This window comes from Canis lupus, chromosome 5, assembly GCF_048164855.1.
Source record: "Canis lupus baileyi chromosome 5, mCanLup2.hap1, whole genome shotgun sequence".
Lineage (NCBI taxonomy): Eukaryota > Metazoa > Chordata > Mammalia > Carnivora > Canidae > Canis > Canis lupus.
Genome location: NC_132842.1, coordinates 16,209,334 through 16,229,540, shown reverse-complemented (window position 1 = coordinate 16,229,540; position 20,207 = coordinate 16,209,334). Strand labels below are relative to the sequence as shown.

Sequence of the window (20,207 nt, the reverse complement as noted above, 5' to 3'; positions counted from 1 at the left end):
TGATACCTATTCTATGAAAGCTGTTCTGAAACATAGAAACAGATGAAATACTTCCAAACTCTTTCTATGAGGCCAGCATCACCTTAATTCCAAAACCAAAGACCCCACCAAAAAGGAGAATTATAGACCAATATCCCTGATGAACACAGATGCAAAAATTCTCAACAAGATACTAGACAATAGGATCCAACAGTACATTAAAAAGATTATTCACCATGACCAAGTGGAATTTATCCCCAGGATGCAAGCCTGCTTCAACATTCGTAAAACAATGTGATAGATCACATCAACAAGAGAAAAAACAGGAACCATATGATCGTCTCAATAGATGCAGAGAAAGCATTGGACAAAATACAGCATCCATTCCTGAACAAAACTCTTCTGAGCGTAGGGATAGAGGGAACATTCCTCAACATCTTAAAAGCCATCTACAAACAGCCCACAGCCAATATCATTCTCAATGGGGAAACACTAGGAGCCTTTCCCCTAAGATCAGGAACAGGACAGGGATGTTCACTCTCACCACTACTATTCAACATAGTACTAGAAGTCCTAGCCTCAGCAATCAGGCAACAAAAAGAAATAAAAGGCTTTCAAATTAACAAAGAAGTCAAACTCTCCCTCTTCACAGATGATATGATACTCTACATAAAAAAACCAAAAGACTCCACCCCAAGATTGCTAGAACTCATACAACAATTCGGCAGTGTGGCAGGATACAAAATGCCCAGAAATCAGTGGCTATACACTAACAATGAGACTGAAGAAAGAGAAATTAAGGAGTCAGTCCCATTTAAAATTGCACCCAAAAGCATAAGATACCTAGGAATAAACCTAACCACAGAGGTAAAGGATCTATACCCTAAAAACTATAGAACCCTTCTGAAAAATTGAGGAAGACACAAAGAGATGGAAAAATATTCCATGATCATGGATTGGAAGAATTAATATTGTGAAAATGTCAATGCTACCCAGGGCAATTTACACATACAATTCAAGCCCTATCCAAATACCACAGACTTTCTTCAGAGAGTTGAAACAAATCACCTTAAGATTTGTGTGGAATCAGAAAAGACCCCGAATAGCCAGGGGAATATTAAAAAAGAAAACCAGAGCTGGGGGCATCACAATGCCAGATTTCAGGTTGTACTACAAAGCTGTGGTCATCAAGACAGTGTGGTACTGGCACAAAAACAGACACATAGATCAATGGAACAGAACAGAGAATCCAGAAATGGGCCCTCAACTCTATGGTCAAGTAATATTCGACAAAGCAGGAAAGACTATCCACTGGAAAAAGGACAATCTCTTCAATAAATGGTGCTGGGAAAATTGGACATCCACATGCAGAAGAATGAAACTGGACCATTCTCTTACACCAGACACAAAGATAAACTCAAAATGGATGAAAGATCTAAATGTGAGACAAGAATCCATCAAAATCCTAGAGGAGAACACAGGCAACACCCTTTTTTAACCTGGCCACAGCAACTTCTTGCAAGATACATCCATGAAGGCAAGGGAAACAAAAGCAAAAATGAACTATTGGGACTTCATCAAATAAAAAGCTTCTGCACATCAAAAGAAACATTCAACAAAACTAAAAGACAACCTACAGAATGGGAGAAGGTATTGGCAAATGACGTATCAGATAAAGGGCTAGTTTCCAAGATCTATAAAGAACTTATTAAACTCAACAGCTGGGATCCCTGGGTGGCGCAGCGGTTTGGCGCCTGCCTTTGGCCCAGGGCGCGATCCTGGAGACCCGGGATCGAATCCCACGTCGGGCTCCCGGTGCATGGAGCCTGCTTCTCCCTCTGCCTGTGTCTCTGCCTCTCTCTCTCTCTCTGTGACTATCATGAATAAATAAATAAAATCTTTAAAAAAAAATAAAAAATAAAAAAATAAACTCAACAGCAAAGAAACAAACAATCCAATCATGAAATGGGCAAAAGACATGAAGAGAAATCTCACAAAAGAAGAGAAGACATAGACATGGCCAACAAACACATGAGAAAATGCTCCGTATCACTTGCCATCAGGGAAATACAAATCAAAACCACAATGAGATACCACCTCACACCAGTGAGAATGGGGAAAATTAACAAGGCAGGAAACAACAAATGTTGGAGAGGATGTGGAGAAAGGGGAACCCTCTTGCACTGTTGGTGGGAATGTGAACTGGTACAGCCACTCTGGAAAACTGTGTGGAGGTTCCTCAAAGAGTTAAAAATAGATCTGCCCTACAACCCAGCAATTGCTCTGCTGGGGATTTACCCCAAAGACACAGATGCAGTGAAACGCCAGGACACCTGCACACCGATGTTTTTAGCAGCAATGTCCACAATAGCCAAACTGTGGAAGGAGCCTCGGTGTCCATCGAAAGATGAATGGATAAAGAAGCTGTGGTCTATGTATACAATGGAATATTATTCAGCCATTAGAAATGACGAATACCCACCATTTGCTTCAATGTGGATGGACCTGGAGGGTATTATGCCAAGTGAAATAAGTCAATCAGAGAAGGACAAACATTCTATGGTCTCATTCATTTGGGGAATATAAAAAATAGTGAAAGGGAATAAAGGGGAAAGGAGAGAAAATGAGTGGGAAATATCAGAGAGGGTGACAAAACATGAGAGACTCCTAACTCTAGGAAACAAGCAAGGGGTCATGGAAGGGGAGCTGGGTGGCGGGCACTGAGGGGGCACTTGACAGGATGAGCACTGGGTGATATGCTATATGTTGGCAAATTGAACTCCAATATAAAAAAATAAAAAGCAGAGATCCTGATAGCTGACTCCTAAATAGCAACTTTAAGATATCATTTCATCATCTTTCACTATACTAAAAATAAGTAAGTAAGTAATAATAGCCAACCTAGCATTCTTTGCTTAGTAAAAATGCCATTCAAGAAAAGAGGTGGGTGGCCTGGATGGAGGTCCTGGGATCGAGTCCTGCATCAGACTTCCTGCAGAGAGCCTGCTTCTCCCTCTTCCTGTGTCTCTGCTTCTGTTTCTCTCATGATTAAATAAATAAAATCTTTAAAACAAAAAAGAAAGAAAGAAAGAATAGAGGTGAACAAGGAGGTAATTGAAGATAGTGACATAAAAAAGTCCTGAACTCCCTTCCTCTACAGCTACATATAAAACAACAACCTCTGAGAAGAACCTGAAAACTCGCTGGACAACTACTTCACAACAGGGGTAAAAAACTACACAGACAGTGAGGAGAACAGACGTAGTTGTATTTTTGTCAAAAACCCACCCCCCATACAACAACCCATGAAGGAGGGGTCTCACAAATACAGAACCCCTCCCTGAAGGAGGGATCTGTCCTATACATCATGCACCGTGACCCCTAAGAGATGCACCACCAGACAGACAGCTCCCAAAACACCTGGCTGGTGGAAACCAATGGAGCTTCCATCCAAGAGAATCATAGGGCTGTAGTGAATGCAGACTCTGCTCTTATAGGGCTCACACTCAGACTCATTTGCCTTAAGACCCAGTACAAAAGCACCAGTTTGAAAGGAGCTTAAACCAGATGTAAAGGAGTTTCATTTGCTAATCTTAAAGCATCTACCAGAAGGACAAATGCCTTTTCAGATTCCGTCCAAAGACAAAAGCCTCTGGAAGGTGGCATATTTATGCTCTTTCTCTACCTTGCTACTGCCAATGCTGGCAGGAATTGTTTTTGCATTCTCAATCTAACCTTCTAGTACCTCCTTCCCCCTCCACACTGCTGCCATGGCCCTGCCAGAAGCAGGAGGCCAGTGCCCTGACCTCTAGTGACACTTCCACTGCCAGAGGCCCCCAAGTCAGCAGATACATGCACCCCACACAGGCAAAGCCTACTGAATATGAGACTCTGGTGGCCAGGGTGGATTGTGTTTGTGAGCCCCACAGGTTTAGAATAATTGGAGACACACTATGAGAGACAACAAAAACTAAAGCAAAGTTAAACAATAAAAATGATCACCCACACAGGGCCACACCTTCAGGACTAGAAGAGATAGCTGTTTCACCTAACGCAAAGACATACATACAAAGTCAGGCAACATGAGGAAACAGACAAACATGTTCCCAATGAAACACCAAGATTAAACCCCAAAATCAACAAAGTGCGTATAGACAAAATGTACCTCAAAATATAAGACCACGTATGACAACCCCACAGCTAGCATCATGCTCAAGAGGGAAAAGCTTCCTGCTTACAATCAGAAACAAGGCTAAGATGCTCATTCTCACCACTTTGATTCAACACAGTATTAGAAGTCTCGGCCACAGCAATTAGGCAGAAAAAAGAAATAAATTGGAATCCAAATTGTAAAGGAAGAAGTAAAACCATCACTATTTGTAGATAACGCAATTTTATACATAGAAAACCCTAAAGACTATGGAAAAGACGGTTAGAACTAATAAATGAATTCAATAAAGTTGCAAGTACACAACTGATGTACAAAATTCTGTCGCACTTGTGTACACCAACAAACTATCAGGAAGAGAAACTAAGAAAACAAATCCCATTTAAAATTACATTTAAAAAATAAATAAGTAAATAAATAAATAAATAAAATTACATTTTAAAAAATACCCAAGAATAAATTTAACCAAGATGAAGGATCTATATATTCTGAAAACTACAGGAAACTGAAGAGAGACAACGACACAAATTAACAGAAAGATATTCCATACTGCTGGGTTGAAGAATATTGCAAAAATGTCCACACTAACCAAAGCAATCTACAGAGTGAAGGCAATTCCTATCGAAATTCTAGTGGAATTTTTCATAGAAATAGAACAATCGTAAAATTTTTTTGTGTTAATATTTTTTTATTGGAGTTCAATTTGCCAACATATAACACCCAGTGCTCATCCCGTCAAGTGCCCCCACTCAGTGCCCGACCCAGTCACCCCATCCCCCCGTGCCCCTCCCCTTCCACTACCCCTGTTTATTTCCCAGAGTTAGGAGTCTCTCATGTTTTGTCACCCTCTCTGATATTTCTCATTTTCTCTTCTTTCCCCTTTAATCCCTTTCACTATTTTTTATATTCCCCAAATGAATGAGACCATAGAATGTCTGTCCCTCTCCGAATGACTTACTTCACTCAGCATAATACCCTCCAGTTCCATCTACGTTGAAGCAAATGGTGGGTAGTCATCATTTCTAATGGCTGAATATTCCATTCTATATATACACCACATCATCTCTATCGATTCACCTGGACACCCAGGCTCCTTCCACAGTTTGGCTATTGTGGACATTGCTGCTATAAACACTGGGGTGCAGGTGTCCCGGCGTTTCACTGCATCTGTATCTTTGGGGTAAATCCCCAGCAGTGCAATTGCTGGCTCATAGGGTAGCTCTATTTTTAACTTTTTGAGGAACCTCCACACAGTTTTCCAGAGTGGCTGTACCAGTTCACATTCCCACCAACAGTGCAAGAGGGTTCCCCTTTCTCCACATCCTCTCCAACATTTGTTGTTTCCTAACAATTGTAAAATTTGTATAGAACCACAAAAGATCCTAAACAGCCAAAGCATATCTTGAGAAAGGACAAGTTTGAGACATCACACTCCTTGTTTTCAAGTTATAGTATCTAAAAACTAAAGTAATCAAAATGTATGGTATTGGCATAAAAACAGACACACAGAGCAGGGGGACAGAAGACAGACAGAAGTAAACCCAGGCATATACGGCCAATTACTTTACAACAAAAGAGGCAAGAATATACAATGGAGAAAGAATAATCTCCTCAATAAATGGTGCTCGGAAAACTAGACAGCTACATATAAAAGAACGAAACTGGACCATCATGTCACACTATACGTAGAAATTAACTCAAAATAGATTAATGACTTGAATGAAAGACCTGAAATCATTAAACTCCTAGAAGAAAACATAGGTGGTAAGCTCTTTGACATCACTCTTGGAGATTTTTTTTTTTTTTTTTTTTTTGGATCTTATGATTCCAAAGGCAGTGGCATCAAAAAGCAAAAATAAATAAGACTACATAAAACTAAAAAGCTTCTGCACAGCAAAGAGAATCATTAACAAAATAAAAGAGGCAATCTACTGAATGGAAGAACTGCAAATCCTATTCAATAACAGCCAAAATATGTAAAAAATTCATAGAGTTCAATATCAACAAGAAACAAACAATTCAATTTGAAAAATGGGCAGAGGATCTGAATAGATATTTTCCCAAAGAAGACATAAAGATCACCAACAGGCAAACGAAAAGATGTTCAACATCACAAATCATCAGAGAAATGCAAATGAAAATCACAATGAGATATTGCTTCACACCTGTGAGAAAGGCCAATATCAAAAAGACAAGAAATAACAAGTGATGAGGCTGTGGGCAAAGGAGACCCTTGTGCACTGTTGGTGAGGTTGTAAATTGGTGCAACCACCATAGAAAATAATCTGGAAAACAGTCAAAAACTTAAAAATACAACTCCCACATTGATCCAGCAATTCCACTTTTGGGTATTTATTTGAAGAAAAACTAATTCAAAAAGATACGTGTACCTCTATGTTCATTGCAGCATTATTTACAATAGCCAAGATATGGAAATAACCATCCTTAGAGGGATGAATGGGAAAAGATCTACACACACACACAAGAATACTACTCAGCCATAAAATAAAATCTAGCCATTTGCAACTTGTATGAACCTTGAGGGTATTATGCTAAGTGAAAAAAAGTCAGTGACAGACAAATATGGTATGATTTCATTTATACCCAAAATCTAAAAAACAAATAAAAGTCAGAGGTACAGAGAATACACAGGTGGTTGCCAAAAGGGAAGGGAGTGAGGCTGGGTGGGTAAAATGGATGAAGGGGATCAAGAGGTACAAACTTCCAGTTATAAAATGAAGTCATGCACAGCATGGTGACTATAGTCAATAATAATGCATTGGAAATTTGAAAGTTGCTTTAAGAAAATACATCTTTAAAAAAAAAGAAAATACATCTTAAAAGTTCTTATCACAAGAAAAAAAAAGGTGTGACTGTGCATGGAGGGAGATGTTAACAAGACAAGATATGGTGATCATTGTGCAAGGTATACAAATGCCAATTTTATGTTGCACACCTAAAACTAGTATGTCATATCGATTATACTTTAAAATGAAAAAAATGGAGGAAAATAAAAACATGTACTGATACACTGAAAGACATAGTTTGATAGCCACAAACCTTCAACACAGAAGATTCTAGAGCTGTTTTACTTTAAACAGGTGAAAAATCAGCCTGGGTGACAAGGCTGAGCTGTAAGATGGAGAGTAGAACAAACAAAATGGTGGTAATACTAAATGAATACTGACAATATAAAGCAAAATAAGGATATCTTCAAGGTTGTGAGGGGTTTTTGTTTTTTGTTTGCTTTTTAGAGAGAATTAAAATACAGGACACAATAGCACTTAAGTTGGCAGGAAAGTATATGGGGCAAAAGTGTCCTAAGATCTCTGAATTTTTTCCAGATGACAATAAAACGAGATTAAGATAGGATTTTATAATAAAGGATTCATGTCATAATTTCTAAGGTAGCCACTAAAAGAACATAAAAGAGAATGTATTAACTTCAAAACTGTACACAGGGAAAACCCTAACCAATCCGAAAGAATACATAATAGAAAAAGAAACTTAGAAAAATCAGGACAAAACAACACAAAATATGTTAGATTTTAAATTTTAAAAATCATACATTATAATGAACTGTACTGAAGATATTCCAGTTAAAAGCAAAGACTTCTGGCCTGTTGCCTCAGAAAGCTCCAACTATAACTCACAAAAGCTATAATAAAGCAGGAATACAAAAAGTTGACAATAAAAGGATAGGAAAAGATATGCAAAAATGGCAACAAAAGGTATATTTACTTTAAAATAAAGTGTATTAAAAAGTATGAAGTGTAAAAAAAAAAAAGTATGAAGTGTAGTACTTCACCAGCAAAATAACAAATTCATATTTAATAACAAATTTAAATATATACAACAAAAATTGAACAGAAGGCAACTGGGTGGCTCAGTCGGTTAAGCATGTGCCTTCTACTCAGGTCAGGATTCCAGGATCCTGGAATCAAGGCCCGCATCAGGGTCCTCGCTCCATGGGGAGAGCCTGCTTCTCCCTCTCCTCTGCCTGTCACTCTTCCTCCTCTGTTCAGTGTCAAGTAAATAAATAAAATTTTAAAAACTACTCAAAAAACTGAACAGAACTGCAAGAAAACAACCATGGTCATAAAGGGAAACTTTTTTACACTACTTCTCTTGGTAACTGAGAGAATAGACGAACAAAAATCAGTGAAAACACAGAAGAATATTTGAATAACTTTACAAACTTGATCTACAGGGAAAAAAAAACTATACTCAATGACTGCAGAATATAGCTTTTTAGACACAGAGCATATGTACAGAAATTGAATATGTAGCTGGCCATAAAGTGCAAACAAATTTCAAAGGACTGAAACAATGCAAATTAAGTTTTCTGACCTCAAAGCAATTAAGGTAGAATTCAGGAACAAAAGATAAATTTAAAAATTCTTATTTGTAAATTCAAGAAAAGTCTGTTACCAATTACAAAATGATTCTAAGTTAAGAAAACCAGTACCTTGAGAGAAATAGCCTTAAATGCTAATGTTAGGAAAAGAAGAAGGTGGAAAATTTATGAACAAATGTTCATAACTAGAAAAAGATTTTTTTTAAAAAGTCAATGAAATAAAAACTAATATACAATGAAGAAAATTAATAAGGCTAAAAGTTTTATATCTAAAAAGAGTAATGCCAAAACTCTGGCAATATTGAGGAAAGAGAAGAAAGGGCAGTAAGTACCAATATCAGGACCAAGATGAAAAACAACACAGAAACTGCACACGTGAAATATTATAAGCAACTTTTTTAGAAATTTGACAATTTAGGTGAAATGGACCAAATCTTAAAAAATATAAATCATTAAAACTAAGTCAAGAAGAAATAGAAAGCCTAAACATTCTTGTCATCTTTAAAATAGTTACCAATATCCTTATCAAAAAGAAAACGTCCAGGCCCCAGTAACTCAACAAGTCAGTTCGGCTAAAGGAAAAACTAACTTCAGTCTTTCATAAACTTATCCACAGAACAGTAGAGACTTCCACCTCACAACATAAGGCTACCCAGGATATTGTGAAAATCTGATATGAGAGAATGAGAAAGCAAAATTATAGGCTGAGGTCTCATAAAAGGGGACATTAAAGTTATAAATAAACTATGAGTCAACTAACTCCAGCAGATTATATGAAAAGGATAACAAATCATGAACAAATTAGGTTATCTCAAATAATGGTCCAATGACAGTTGGTTGAACACTCAAAAATCAGTAAAAAAAAAAAAAAAAATGTCAAAAACCAATGAACTTTGCTATGTTGAGATTGACAGGAAACAAATCATATGATCATTACAATAAATTAATAAAAAGCACTTGACAAAGTTCAATGGCTAGTCATTTAAAAAGTCATTTTACAGGGATCCCTGGGTGGCGCAGCGGTTTGGCGCCTGCCTTTGGCCCAGGGCGCGATCCTGGAGATCCCAGATCGAATCCCACATCGGGCTCCCTGCATGGAGCCTGCTTCTCCCTCTGCCTATGTCTCTGCCTCTCTCTCTCTCTGTGACTCTCATGAATAAATAAATAAAATCTTAAAAAAAAAAAAAAGTCATTTTACAAAGAATAAAAGTAAAATTCCTTAATCAAGTAAATGGCAAATATGAAAAAAACCTAGAGCAAATATGACAAAGAAGAAATGTTGAGAGAATTTCTTTTGAGATCCAGATTCACATGTTACAAACAAAAATCTAGAGTAGTGAAATCAAGATGAAAATGGAAAAGGGAATAACTTTTTGGTCATAAGTTAAGGAAATATTTCATGAACACAATTCAAAACTCACTAATCTAAAGGAAAATGGTGCTTGACGAGTAACTTCTGCATAGAGAATAGGAGAGGACAGAGCAAAGCATAAGAGGACAAGCCACAGAACAAGAAAAGGTGGTTGGAAGGTCTAACACATAGAACTACTCCAATTCATATGGTAAAATCCCATGTCTGAAGTTCAAAAATAAGAAATTAAGCTATGCTGCCTGGGAGCTTACATAAATCATAAACTATGTTTTCTGTATAGTGTAAAACAGGAATCTTTTTTTTAAATGTCCACTTGTAAGGAGTTGAAGAGATTGTGAATGGGAAGAAAGGTTGCTTTCAGGATGCTTGATTTCTTGAACCAAATGGTGATCACATGGCTATTGCATTATAGCCAATTTTAAAACTGTCTTTTGAAAAGTTTTATGTGTATGTCTATATATACATTTCATGTTATATAATGTTTGAAAAAAATCAATTACTTTATAAACTAGAATGAACATAGGTACTATGGACGAAAGGAATGATTCCATAAAATCAAAAACAGGACAATACTATCAGAGGAAGGAAACCAAGATCAACTCTGGTCGATAAAAGCTGTTTCCCATGAGGTGTAGATTAACAATTCTGATATTGCTTCACACATACACTGGAATTGAATGAGTAAATGGATGGTGACAGCCACGCTTCTCACTGTTGGGAGTGGGAACTGACAAGCAAAGGAAGGAGGCTAAAACGATCCATTTGTTAATGAATTAGTTAGTGACATCAGTAAGAATTCATCTTTAGCTCACTACAGTTACAGCTGATCGCACACAAAAATGTTGACAATGTGTATTATCTACATGGGTTAGCATATATACATGTGTTTCTTTGCTCTGTCAGATGAGAGGACATATAAGAAAAAACACTCTGGTAGCAATGTACAGACCATCACCCAGATCCTGGGATCTAATCTCACTGCCCAGTAAAAGGCTCCCTGGAGAAATGGCTGATTCCCAGAACTGGAGCACTGTAAAATGAGCCTCAGGCACCCGGCAGTACCAAAGTTAAGAATTGTTAAAATGAAAACAAGCAAGCCCACATTGATGGGAGCCAACTGAAACAGCTCCTGACAGCCAAAACTGGAACAATGTGGAACACATTGTGGAACACAACTGGAACAAAATAAACTTAGTACTGGATTATAACCCAAAATACCAATAAATGTCCATTAGTCCACATTGATATGAAGAAATGACTGAATAAATAGGAGGAAAAAAAGACAAAATATTCCAAATTTATTATAGAGATACTTTAGCTTCTAAAGAAGGGCAAGCCTAACACACTACTCTAGTGTGGGCTGCACATGGAGACCTCCTTCCAAACAGTACAGTATGCAAAGAATGGGAAAAGAGAACAACTTTACAGTGGAGAAAACTGACAAAGACTATTTCACCCTGTGGACCAATAACAATAGTCACAAATCAAGTTGATGGTATATACCCTTGATATGATAAAAATGGTACTTTATAGAAGGCAAATGCCAATAGAGGAGAATTCTACAACACACCTGACTAGTACGCCTAAAAAGGGTCAAGGTCAGCAAAGACAAGGAAAGTCTGAGAAACCCTCAGAGCTGAGAGGAGCCTAATGAGACAATGACAACTAAATGAAAGAGAAGATCCTGGAGCCAAAAAAAAAAGGGGGGGGATATTAGGGGAAAACTGAGAAAATCTGAATGAAGTATAAATTATAGTTAATAACTGTATCAGGGCAGCCCAGGTGGCTCAGGGTTTAGTGCCACCGTCAGCTCAGGGTATGATCCTGGAGACCCGGGATCGAGTCCCACGTTGGGCTCCCTGCATGGAGCCTGCTTCTCCCTCTGTCTGTGTCTCTGCCCCTCTTTCTCTCTGTGTCTCTCATGAATAAATAAATAAAATCTTTAAAAGAAAAAAAACCGTGGTATCAGTATCAATTCACTAATCAAAATGAATGTACCAAACTAAGGAAAGATGTTAGTGATCAGGGAAACAAGGTATAAGGTGTACTGGAACTCTGTATTATCTTCATAATCTTTCTATAAATCTGAAATTGCTCTAAAAAATAGGGTCCATTAAAATTATTTTTCAAAAAAAGCCAAGAAAGAAAACCCAGAACATACATAATACTGGTATACAATAAAGAGGATATTACAAATTTATGTCTAAAGGATAGACTACTGAGTAAGTGATCTGGGGACTACTGGCTGTTCACATGGGAAATAAAATTGGATTACAGTTTCATTCCACATGTAAATGACGGACTAAAATTCAAGTATGTAAAAACAAAGTTTTCACTCTCAGAAGAAAATCTTAGAGAATATCTCCATTATCTTGCAGTAGGAAGGAAAGCATAAGAAAAAAAAGCATTAACCCTACAGAAAAAAATGATTTGTCCACATAGAAGTTACCAACTTCAATAAAAGAAATACTACTTAAGAAAACAAAGGACAAATGGTTAGACAGAAAAAAAAAAATGGTGTTTCAACCTAAAATGCCCCATCATATACAAAATGCAAATAAAGAAATTCTGTAAAAAAACATAAGAAGATGATAATCAATAGAAAAATGGGAAAGGAGATGAATTGACAAATCCAAGGAACAAATGGCCATCAAACAAGTGGAAATAGGCTCAATACGAGTAGTAATGCACCTTTAACACTTAAGATACCATGTTTTACCTCTCAGATGGGTAAAAATTATAAAGGTTCAGCAAAATTACAAGAGAAAGATTCTTTAGTGCACTGTCCACGGTCATCAAGTGCTTTAACCCCTCTGGAGGACAATTTGATAACATCCATTCAATATTTACATCTTTTCTTCCAAAATATTACAAAAGGAGCAAAGCTGAGGCTTTCATCAACAGAATTATGATACTATAGTTCATTCAACTGGGATACGATGGAAAAGTATGCCTTAGTTTAGAAGAATGAGGTAGAGATACAGATATATGTATAGAAAGGTTATCTAGACAGACAGACAGACAGACACACACACACACACACACACACACACACACACACACACACCATGGAAATACAGCTCTGACACATTACTTGGTCTAGAAAGAAAGTCATAGAACAATCCACAGAGTAGGACAGAATCTGATTAAAAAGGAAAGAAAAAGAGATAGATTTCTGTATGTCCATCCTTATATATTTATGTATATCCACCTATCAGTGCTTAATGCCTTAAAAATATGTTTATGCACATCCCTATATAAGTGTTTAATGTACAGAACATTCTTGAAGGATACTCATCAAATGGTGAAAGAAATGAGATTGGGGGCAGAGGAAAAGTGGGTAAAGAATTCTTTTCCTTTTTTCTCTATCCATCTTTGACAATGTATTACTTGTGTAATTAAACTTTTTTTTCCTTAGTGAAATAAGTAGAAAGGGGAAGAGGAAGAAATGGTATGTTTTACCCGGAAGGTATTTGAAAGCATTTCCCTTCGTGAGCACTATGTGTGTCAGAAAGGCCACTCTCCTGCTGCATGAGCACCTGCCCTTTGGTCATGCTCTCTCGCTCTGTACCCTGGAGATGACAGTGCCAAGCAATACTACCTGGGGTAGAAGAATGACCCCTGACCAGTAAACTGCAGCTGGTCTGCAAGGAGCTACATAGAACCATGAGCATCTCATGTGTGCACCATGCTTTTGGAGCTCCCTGAATGCAGTGACTCTTGGAACAGGACTCAAACCTGGTTGGGACACACAGGTCAAAAATATCACCAAGCCAGGTGTGAGTCACACAGACACTTAGATTTGCACCAAGTGAGCCAGCTATGTATGGAAAGTCATTTTCAAATCTGAGTAGCCTCTGCTGTTTCCATGATAACCCTTCCACGGCCCCCAGAAATTAGAAGTACTCCATTCTAATCATTCTTCGACATAGATATAAGCAACAATATTTTGCAATTAAACTGAGGCAAATAGCAAGACATAAAACTTATTCATTACACAACTAGTAAATTTATGACTCAAATTTTATCTATAATTTCCCAAACCATTATAGAAAGTTGAATCATTTATTTTATATAGTAGAACACAATGTGGGACTACATAAAAACTAAAAGGAAGAGAAGAATTTTTTTCCGAAAGACCTGGCTTCCAAGGTAATGTCTTGAGAAAAAAAAAAAAAAAAAAAGATATTTATGTATTTGAAATCAAAAATCACTTCTTTAGAAAAACTAAGCCTCAGGGTAAATTACAGTGGGAAAAAAAAAAAAAAACATTATTGATGGATGAAGATGAGACCAACCTACCAAAAGGTAAGTTATGGATATGCTTCAAATAGCAAAGAATGAGATTTCCAAATCTGTGATTCAGCTTTGTTAAAATCAGGGTGCTAATAACTGTCCGCACTGAAGACTGCTATCTCAGCTGCTTACAGATGGCACTGGGGAAGCCGAATTCAGGACAGTCAGTGTAACACACAGAATGTTATTTTTAGTCACACACTAAGTAAGCCCCTTCTTTTGAGGGGCCTTAAAAATGTAAGGCATAGCTCCTCAAGCCCACTCACATTCTGTGTTAATAGTTTCTAAAAGGGCCCGTGAATTTACATTTTTAAAAAGTGCTGGTTCTCAGGCCTATAAGTACAGAAAACAAACTGATGGTTGCCAGAGGGGAGGTCGGTGGGGGGCATGGGCAGAATGAGTGAAGGGGCATGGGAGACACAGGCTCCTAGTTATGGGATGACTAATTCACGGGAGTCAAAGGCACAGCCTGAGGAATCTAGGCAATGAGGGCACCTGGGTGGCTCAGTGATTGAGTGTCTGCCTTCAGTTCAGATCAAGATCCCGGGGTCCTGGGATCAAGCCCTGCATCAGGCTCAGTGCAGGGAGCCTGCTTTGCCATCTGCCTGTGTCTCTACTTCCCTTTCGGTGTCTCTCAATAAAAAAACAAATAAAAATAATAATAATAAAGAAATCCTTTTAAAAAAAAAAAGGAATATAGTCAATGACATATAGTGTTGTATAGTGACAGATGGTAGCTACACTTGTGTGAGCACAGCATAACATACAGAGAAGCTGGATCACTATGTTGTGCACCTGAAACTAATGTAATGTGTGTCAAGCATCTAAAAAAAAAAAAAAAACCTTTTTAATTAAAATTTCTTTTAAATTAAAAAGTGCTGGGATGCATGGGTGGCTCAGTGGTTGAGTGTCTGCCTTTGGCTCAGAGCATAATCCTGGGTCCAGGAATCAAGTCCCACCTCGGGCTCCCTGTGAGGAGCCTGCTTTTCCCTTCATCTGCCCCTCTCTGTGCCTCTCATCAATAAATAAATAAAACATTTTTTAAAAATTAAAAAGTGCTAATTCTGAGGAACCCCCGATTAGGACTTCAAAGGGGCACTGACTTACTTCACCCACCCCCTGAAACAGATTAGAAGAGGAGGAGTTTACACAAACATACATGAGTTTCCTCCCTTTCTTAGAAGCCTTTATTCAAAGTATCACTAAATCTTACCACTGATAATAAGGTGAAATATACTTGTTTGTTTAAACTGAATCCCTTAATGACAGAATATAACTTTAGAATAGTTTTTTAATTTCTGGTGACAGGTAGAAATAAAATGCAAGAATGGGGTAGGGATTGTTTCATTTCTTAAAAGAAGAATGTGAGAGGTCTGAAGGATGGCAAAAAGTTCCTAACAGGAACTTAAATCTGAGTGAATAATAACAGGAATATCATGGCATTTGCCATGCTTTCTCATATGTTTAAAATACTCTTTTTTTTTTAAAGCACTTAAACTCCTGGCATTATCCCAAAAAATAAGACCATACAAGAGCATCTGCCAAGCCACCACAACCTGAGAAAGCAGTGGTCAATCAACAATGTCCTTTGACAACTTTTATCTTGGAAGGATGCGTGTAAGTCGATTTTGTGTCCCTGCCACTGCCTACGGAAAAACAGGCACGATCTGTTTGCACTTACTTAAAGTGATACTGGTTTTCACTGTGGACAGGAAAATTTCAGTAAGAATACAAGGAAGACTGCCCCTCTTGGGTTCACATACCTGTGTCACTACCAGATCCTGTTGACAAAGCTGGCATGATGCAAGCCTCAGGCTGAGACCACGCACACCAAACCCTCTCCGCTTAGAAAGTCACAGGGAATTCCAGCTCGATGGCCTGCAGCCACGCTGTCCACCAAGATTTATATATCGAGCAGGCCGTTTCTAAAAAGAGAAGAAAAATGCTTTAAAAATAGTAACAGGGAAGTCTACTAAATTGCAACCTTCTGCAACTAATTCAGAGTTCTTATTCCGACACGCTACAAGATCACAATTCTTCCAAATTTTGTCTACATACTTCTTGCAAATATTAAGTGTGAGATTTTTTATTTTGATGTGAAATTTCTAATTAAAACCACGAAAGCTCCTCACGCATGTATCAAGGCTTCCTTAAAGATTTTTCCAGTTGGTTTGAGGACTGCTGAGTGCAGACTGAGAACAGTAAAAAGGTTTTAACACCGGTGCTATTCTAAAAATCCTTGGCCTCTCTGACCGTGATTCCACACTATATTTCTAATGCAGAACAGAGACTCTGTAGATGGTCGACAACTTACAAACAGTTGGAATTCTTTCAATAGCTCATCCTAATATGCCAACTGCAAAGTTCTCTAACTCAAAACTGCAAATCACCTGGAGAAACTGCAAGAACTGAAGATGTTAGGGATTCACAGAAGTGTTCATCTAAACGAGACCTCCCAATCCATGCTAATACACAAAAGCCAATTCATTTAGTAAAAACTAAGCTTTGGGGCACCTTAAAAAATATCCACTCTTTTCCAAAAGCTGTTTTAATGACAGTTTATCCCAAAATAAGCAGTAAAGTGCTACTGTCTCGTAGCTAAGGAGAAAGGACTCCAGAGTTCGGCCTCATCTCTCATCCTGCCAACTCTATCATCTTGGACAACTTTTTAATCTTATTATACCTTAATTTCCATATATAAAATTGGGGATAACAACAATTTAGAATCTTTTCATGACGAAATAGACTAAGTCTCACAGCACAGCATCTGGCATATGACTAGCAAACAAGAAATGCTGGCTATTATGACTGGAGCTCTTTAATTCAGGCAATGACGTTATAAAATGAAAACATAAAAGAAGATTAAAACTGACGCTGGCCTGACACCTAGGAGAAGGCCATGTGGTTTAAATTGGACCACTGCTAATAATGGAAAATAGACTACATTTACATTTTTTAGAAATCAGAAGACCCACACCATGTGTTTAAGTCCATTTTTAATGCATTTTCCCCAGTTTGCTGTAAAGCAAATTCAGTAATTTAAAGCATATTTTAACATATATTAACAAGAAAAACAGATATTGTAAACACTCGAAACACTGGCTCACTTCAACCCAGGAAGCCTTTAAATTGCTGATTCATTTACAGAATAAAAGGAGCTTGCCAAAGCTCATTGAAAAAGTCCAAACTGTAAAATTCTATTAAAACCTTCTAAATTAGCTTTCTAATTATCACAGCAAATGTTAGGATGAAAAAAATCACCAGACTATCTTGAACCAAACTATCCGGTGCAATGGCTTGCATTTTGTTTCATAGTACAAAGGTTGACAAAGTTAAAATATGCACACGTACCCATACAGACAAGACTAATAATTAAAAATGTGAGGGCAATTATTTTAAATGCCAAATAAGCTATAAATCATGGAGCTTATTTTTAAATAAATGAGAAAGACCAAGTTTCATCAATGCCCATTTCTGAGGCTGTTTTCCCCGATAATTTTAAGAGGCAACTCTACTTTGCTGTCATAAATTATTATAACAATCAGGATTAAAATTCAACTACAAAAAAGTGCTCCCTAATTTGAACACAAAGAAAGTAAGAAACAGACCATACGTGATTTAAAGAATGCACTCAATAAGACTTTGGTTGTGCTGAGAAAAGAGGAGGAAATGGTTGAAATTTGTGAAGTGTATGCACACACATTTCTACCATTAGGGCAATTATGTAAATGCATGTGGGTAGAGAGTTATCATATGTATGTATGTTACATAGATAATTTAAGCTCTTTATGCCGTAAGTCATAATCTAAATAGTACCGACTGCTTAATAGAAATACACATACAATACAGTTTATACCATGCAAACTACTCCTTTCTGCACGCCTTAAAGAACTTAGAATACTTTGGTAAACCACAAACATATAAGTGATCTTATATCAAACATTCTATATCTACTAAGACAACCTTACATTTCCACAGCAAAACATCCTTCTGAGTTGATACTGCTGCAGTACATACAAAGCCACTTACAAAAAAGCCTCAGCATTTCTCGCTTTTTATTTTATGACAAACACCCAAGGTTAAATTTTTCCAAAGTCATGTTACTTAAGAAATATACGCTACAAAGTAATTATCTTCTCACAACATATATAAGCATATTAATAAAAAGTAAGTGGTTTGATAAAATCCCAACCAGTAAAAATGCTTACTATTTTGTGGAACAAAGCAGAGTCGCTGAGTTTAACTTTCAAACTGAGCTAAATTTTTGTAGTAATCATGTTATTTTCTTTGGCGAAATTTATTGAAAATACTTTGGAATTTGTCAGAACCCAGCTATAATTATTACTGACTGTTGTATGGAATTGATTTACTACAACACAAAAATACCAGGTGTTACAGTATGTCCTGAGAGGGATTACCGAATATTCTTAAATTGAAGTTCAATCCATCTTTCCATAAAAAAGAGAGATCCAAACGCCAGGAACCCAACAGCGGTATCAAGTGCACCTGAAACATTTACAATACCCAATAGAACTATTACAACCCTCCTTTAAAAAGGCTTATTTTTGAAATTTCATTATTCCAGTTGTACCTTGCTTCTATATATCACACAGTATCAGGTTCTTCTGGCATCGATCATGTGGAAACAGTGAACTATGTGAAGGTCTAGGAGCTAACAATGTTCAATTTCTACTGGCCTTGGGTAACCCTGAGGGCTTCCGTGGCACTCATGACATCTAATGGTCAACCACAGAAGTGCAAGTGTTTGTCGCAGAAAACTCCAGTGTTTTTGGCGTTTCCAGGAAAGCAAAAATTATCTGATTGCACCCAGAGAAACAGTCATCTGCAAAAATTTCATTTATATGCACCCATAAATGTTAAATACATACTCCTCCCGTGTGCCTCCTCTCCCTTTCAACACTTCACTAGAACACCACTTCACTTCTGACACCAACTGAGCTCTTCCGCATATCAACCAATTCTGCAACATGAGCTGAGTGTCCTACAAATTCAATTCAATTCTGGCACAATCTATGTAGAGATGGCATCAGATCCCACAGGTCCAGGGCAAGGTCCCACAAGACTGTCCCCACCCCCATGTCAATCACAAGTTCAGGCTATCTCACCTGTGCTTCTGATCCATTAACTACCAATCAGAGGTTCTCATGAACCCCTGCTTGGCTTTATTAATTTGCCAGACCTTCTCCAAGAACTCAGAAAAACATTCACTGAGTAGATTACCTGTTTATTATAAAAGGATACAACTCAGACCAGCCAGACAGAGGAGATGCACATGGCATATATGTGGGAAGAACACAGAGCTTCCATGTCCTCTCCCTCTCCAGGAACACAACTCTCCCCCCCACCTTTCCCTGAACCTCCACCCATTCACCAACCCAGAAGCACTCTTAACTCTGTCCTCTCAGGGTTCTATGGAGACTTCATTACATAAGCACAACTGATCAAATCACTGGCCACTGGTGACTGATGCTGCTTCTAGCCCCTCTCACATCTCCAGAGGGAGGGTTGCCAAGTGCCAACACTCCAATCTAGGTTGGTCCATTGGCAACCAGCCTTCATGCTCCAGAGCTTTACAAAAGGCACTGCATTACCATAATCTCAGGTGTGGCTAAGAGGGGACACACATTATCAATTAAAAAGATACCTTTATCACTCTTATCACCTAGAGTTTTAAGAACTCCGTGCCAGGCAGCTCTGGTGGCTCAGTGTTTTAGCGCTACCTTCATCCCAGGGCGTGATCCTGGAGACCCAGGATCAAGTCCCACATTGGGCTCCCTTCATGGAGCCTGCTTCTTCCGCTGCCTCTCTCTCTCTCTGTCTCTCATGAATAAATAAATAAAATCTTAAAAAAAAAAAAAAGAACTCTGTGCCAAAAATGAGAGGCAAAACCAAATATATCTTTCTTCCCATAAACCACAATACTACACATACCCACAAAGTTTAGGTAGATGAACAAGAAATCAAATATTGGACCTCATTTCCACATACATTTCCTCTCAATTTAGCAGAGTATT

At 37.7% G+C, this 20,207-nt stretch overlaps 1 protein-coding gene across 7 annotated transcripts in view; it reads right to left on the bottom strand.

Moving 5' to 3' along the window:
- Window positions 1-20,207, bottom strand: part of MPP7 (MAGUK p55 scaffold protein 7) — a 307,798-nt gene that overhangs the window by 205,228 nt on the left and 82,363 nt on the right. For all 7 annotated transcript variants that reach the window (XM_072825570.1, XM_072825576.1, XM_072825574.1 and 4 more), the window contains one exon: window positions 15,936-16,097. In XM_072825570.1, the coding sequence (XP_072681671.1) occupies window positions 15,936-15,972 (37 nt within the window). In that variant the 5' untranslated portion in view covers window positions 15,973-16,097. Of the gene's footprint in view, window positions 1-15,935; window positions 16,098-20,207 lie in introns of those variants that run through there.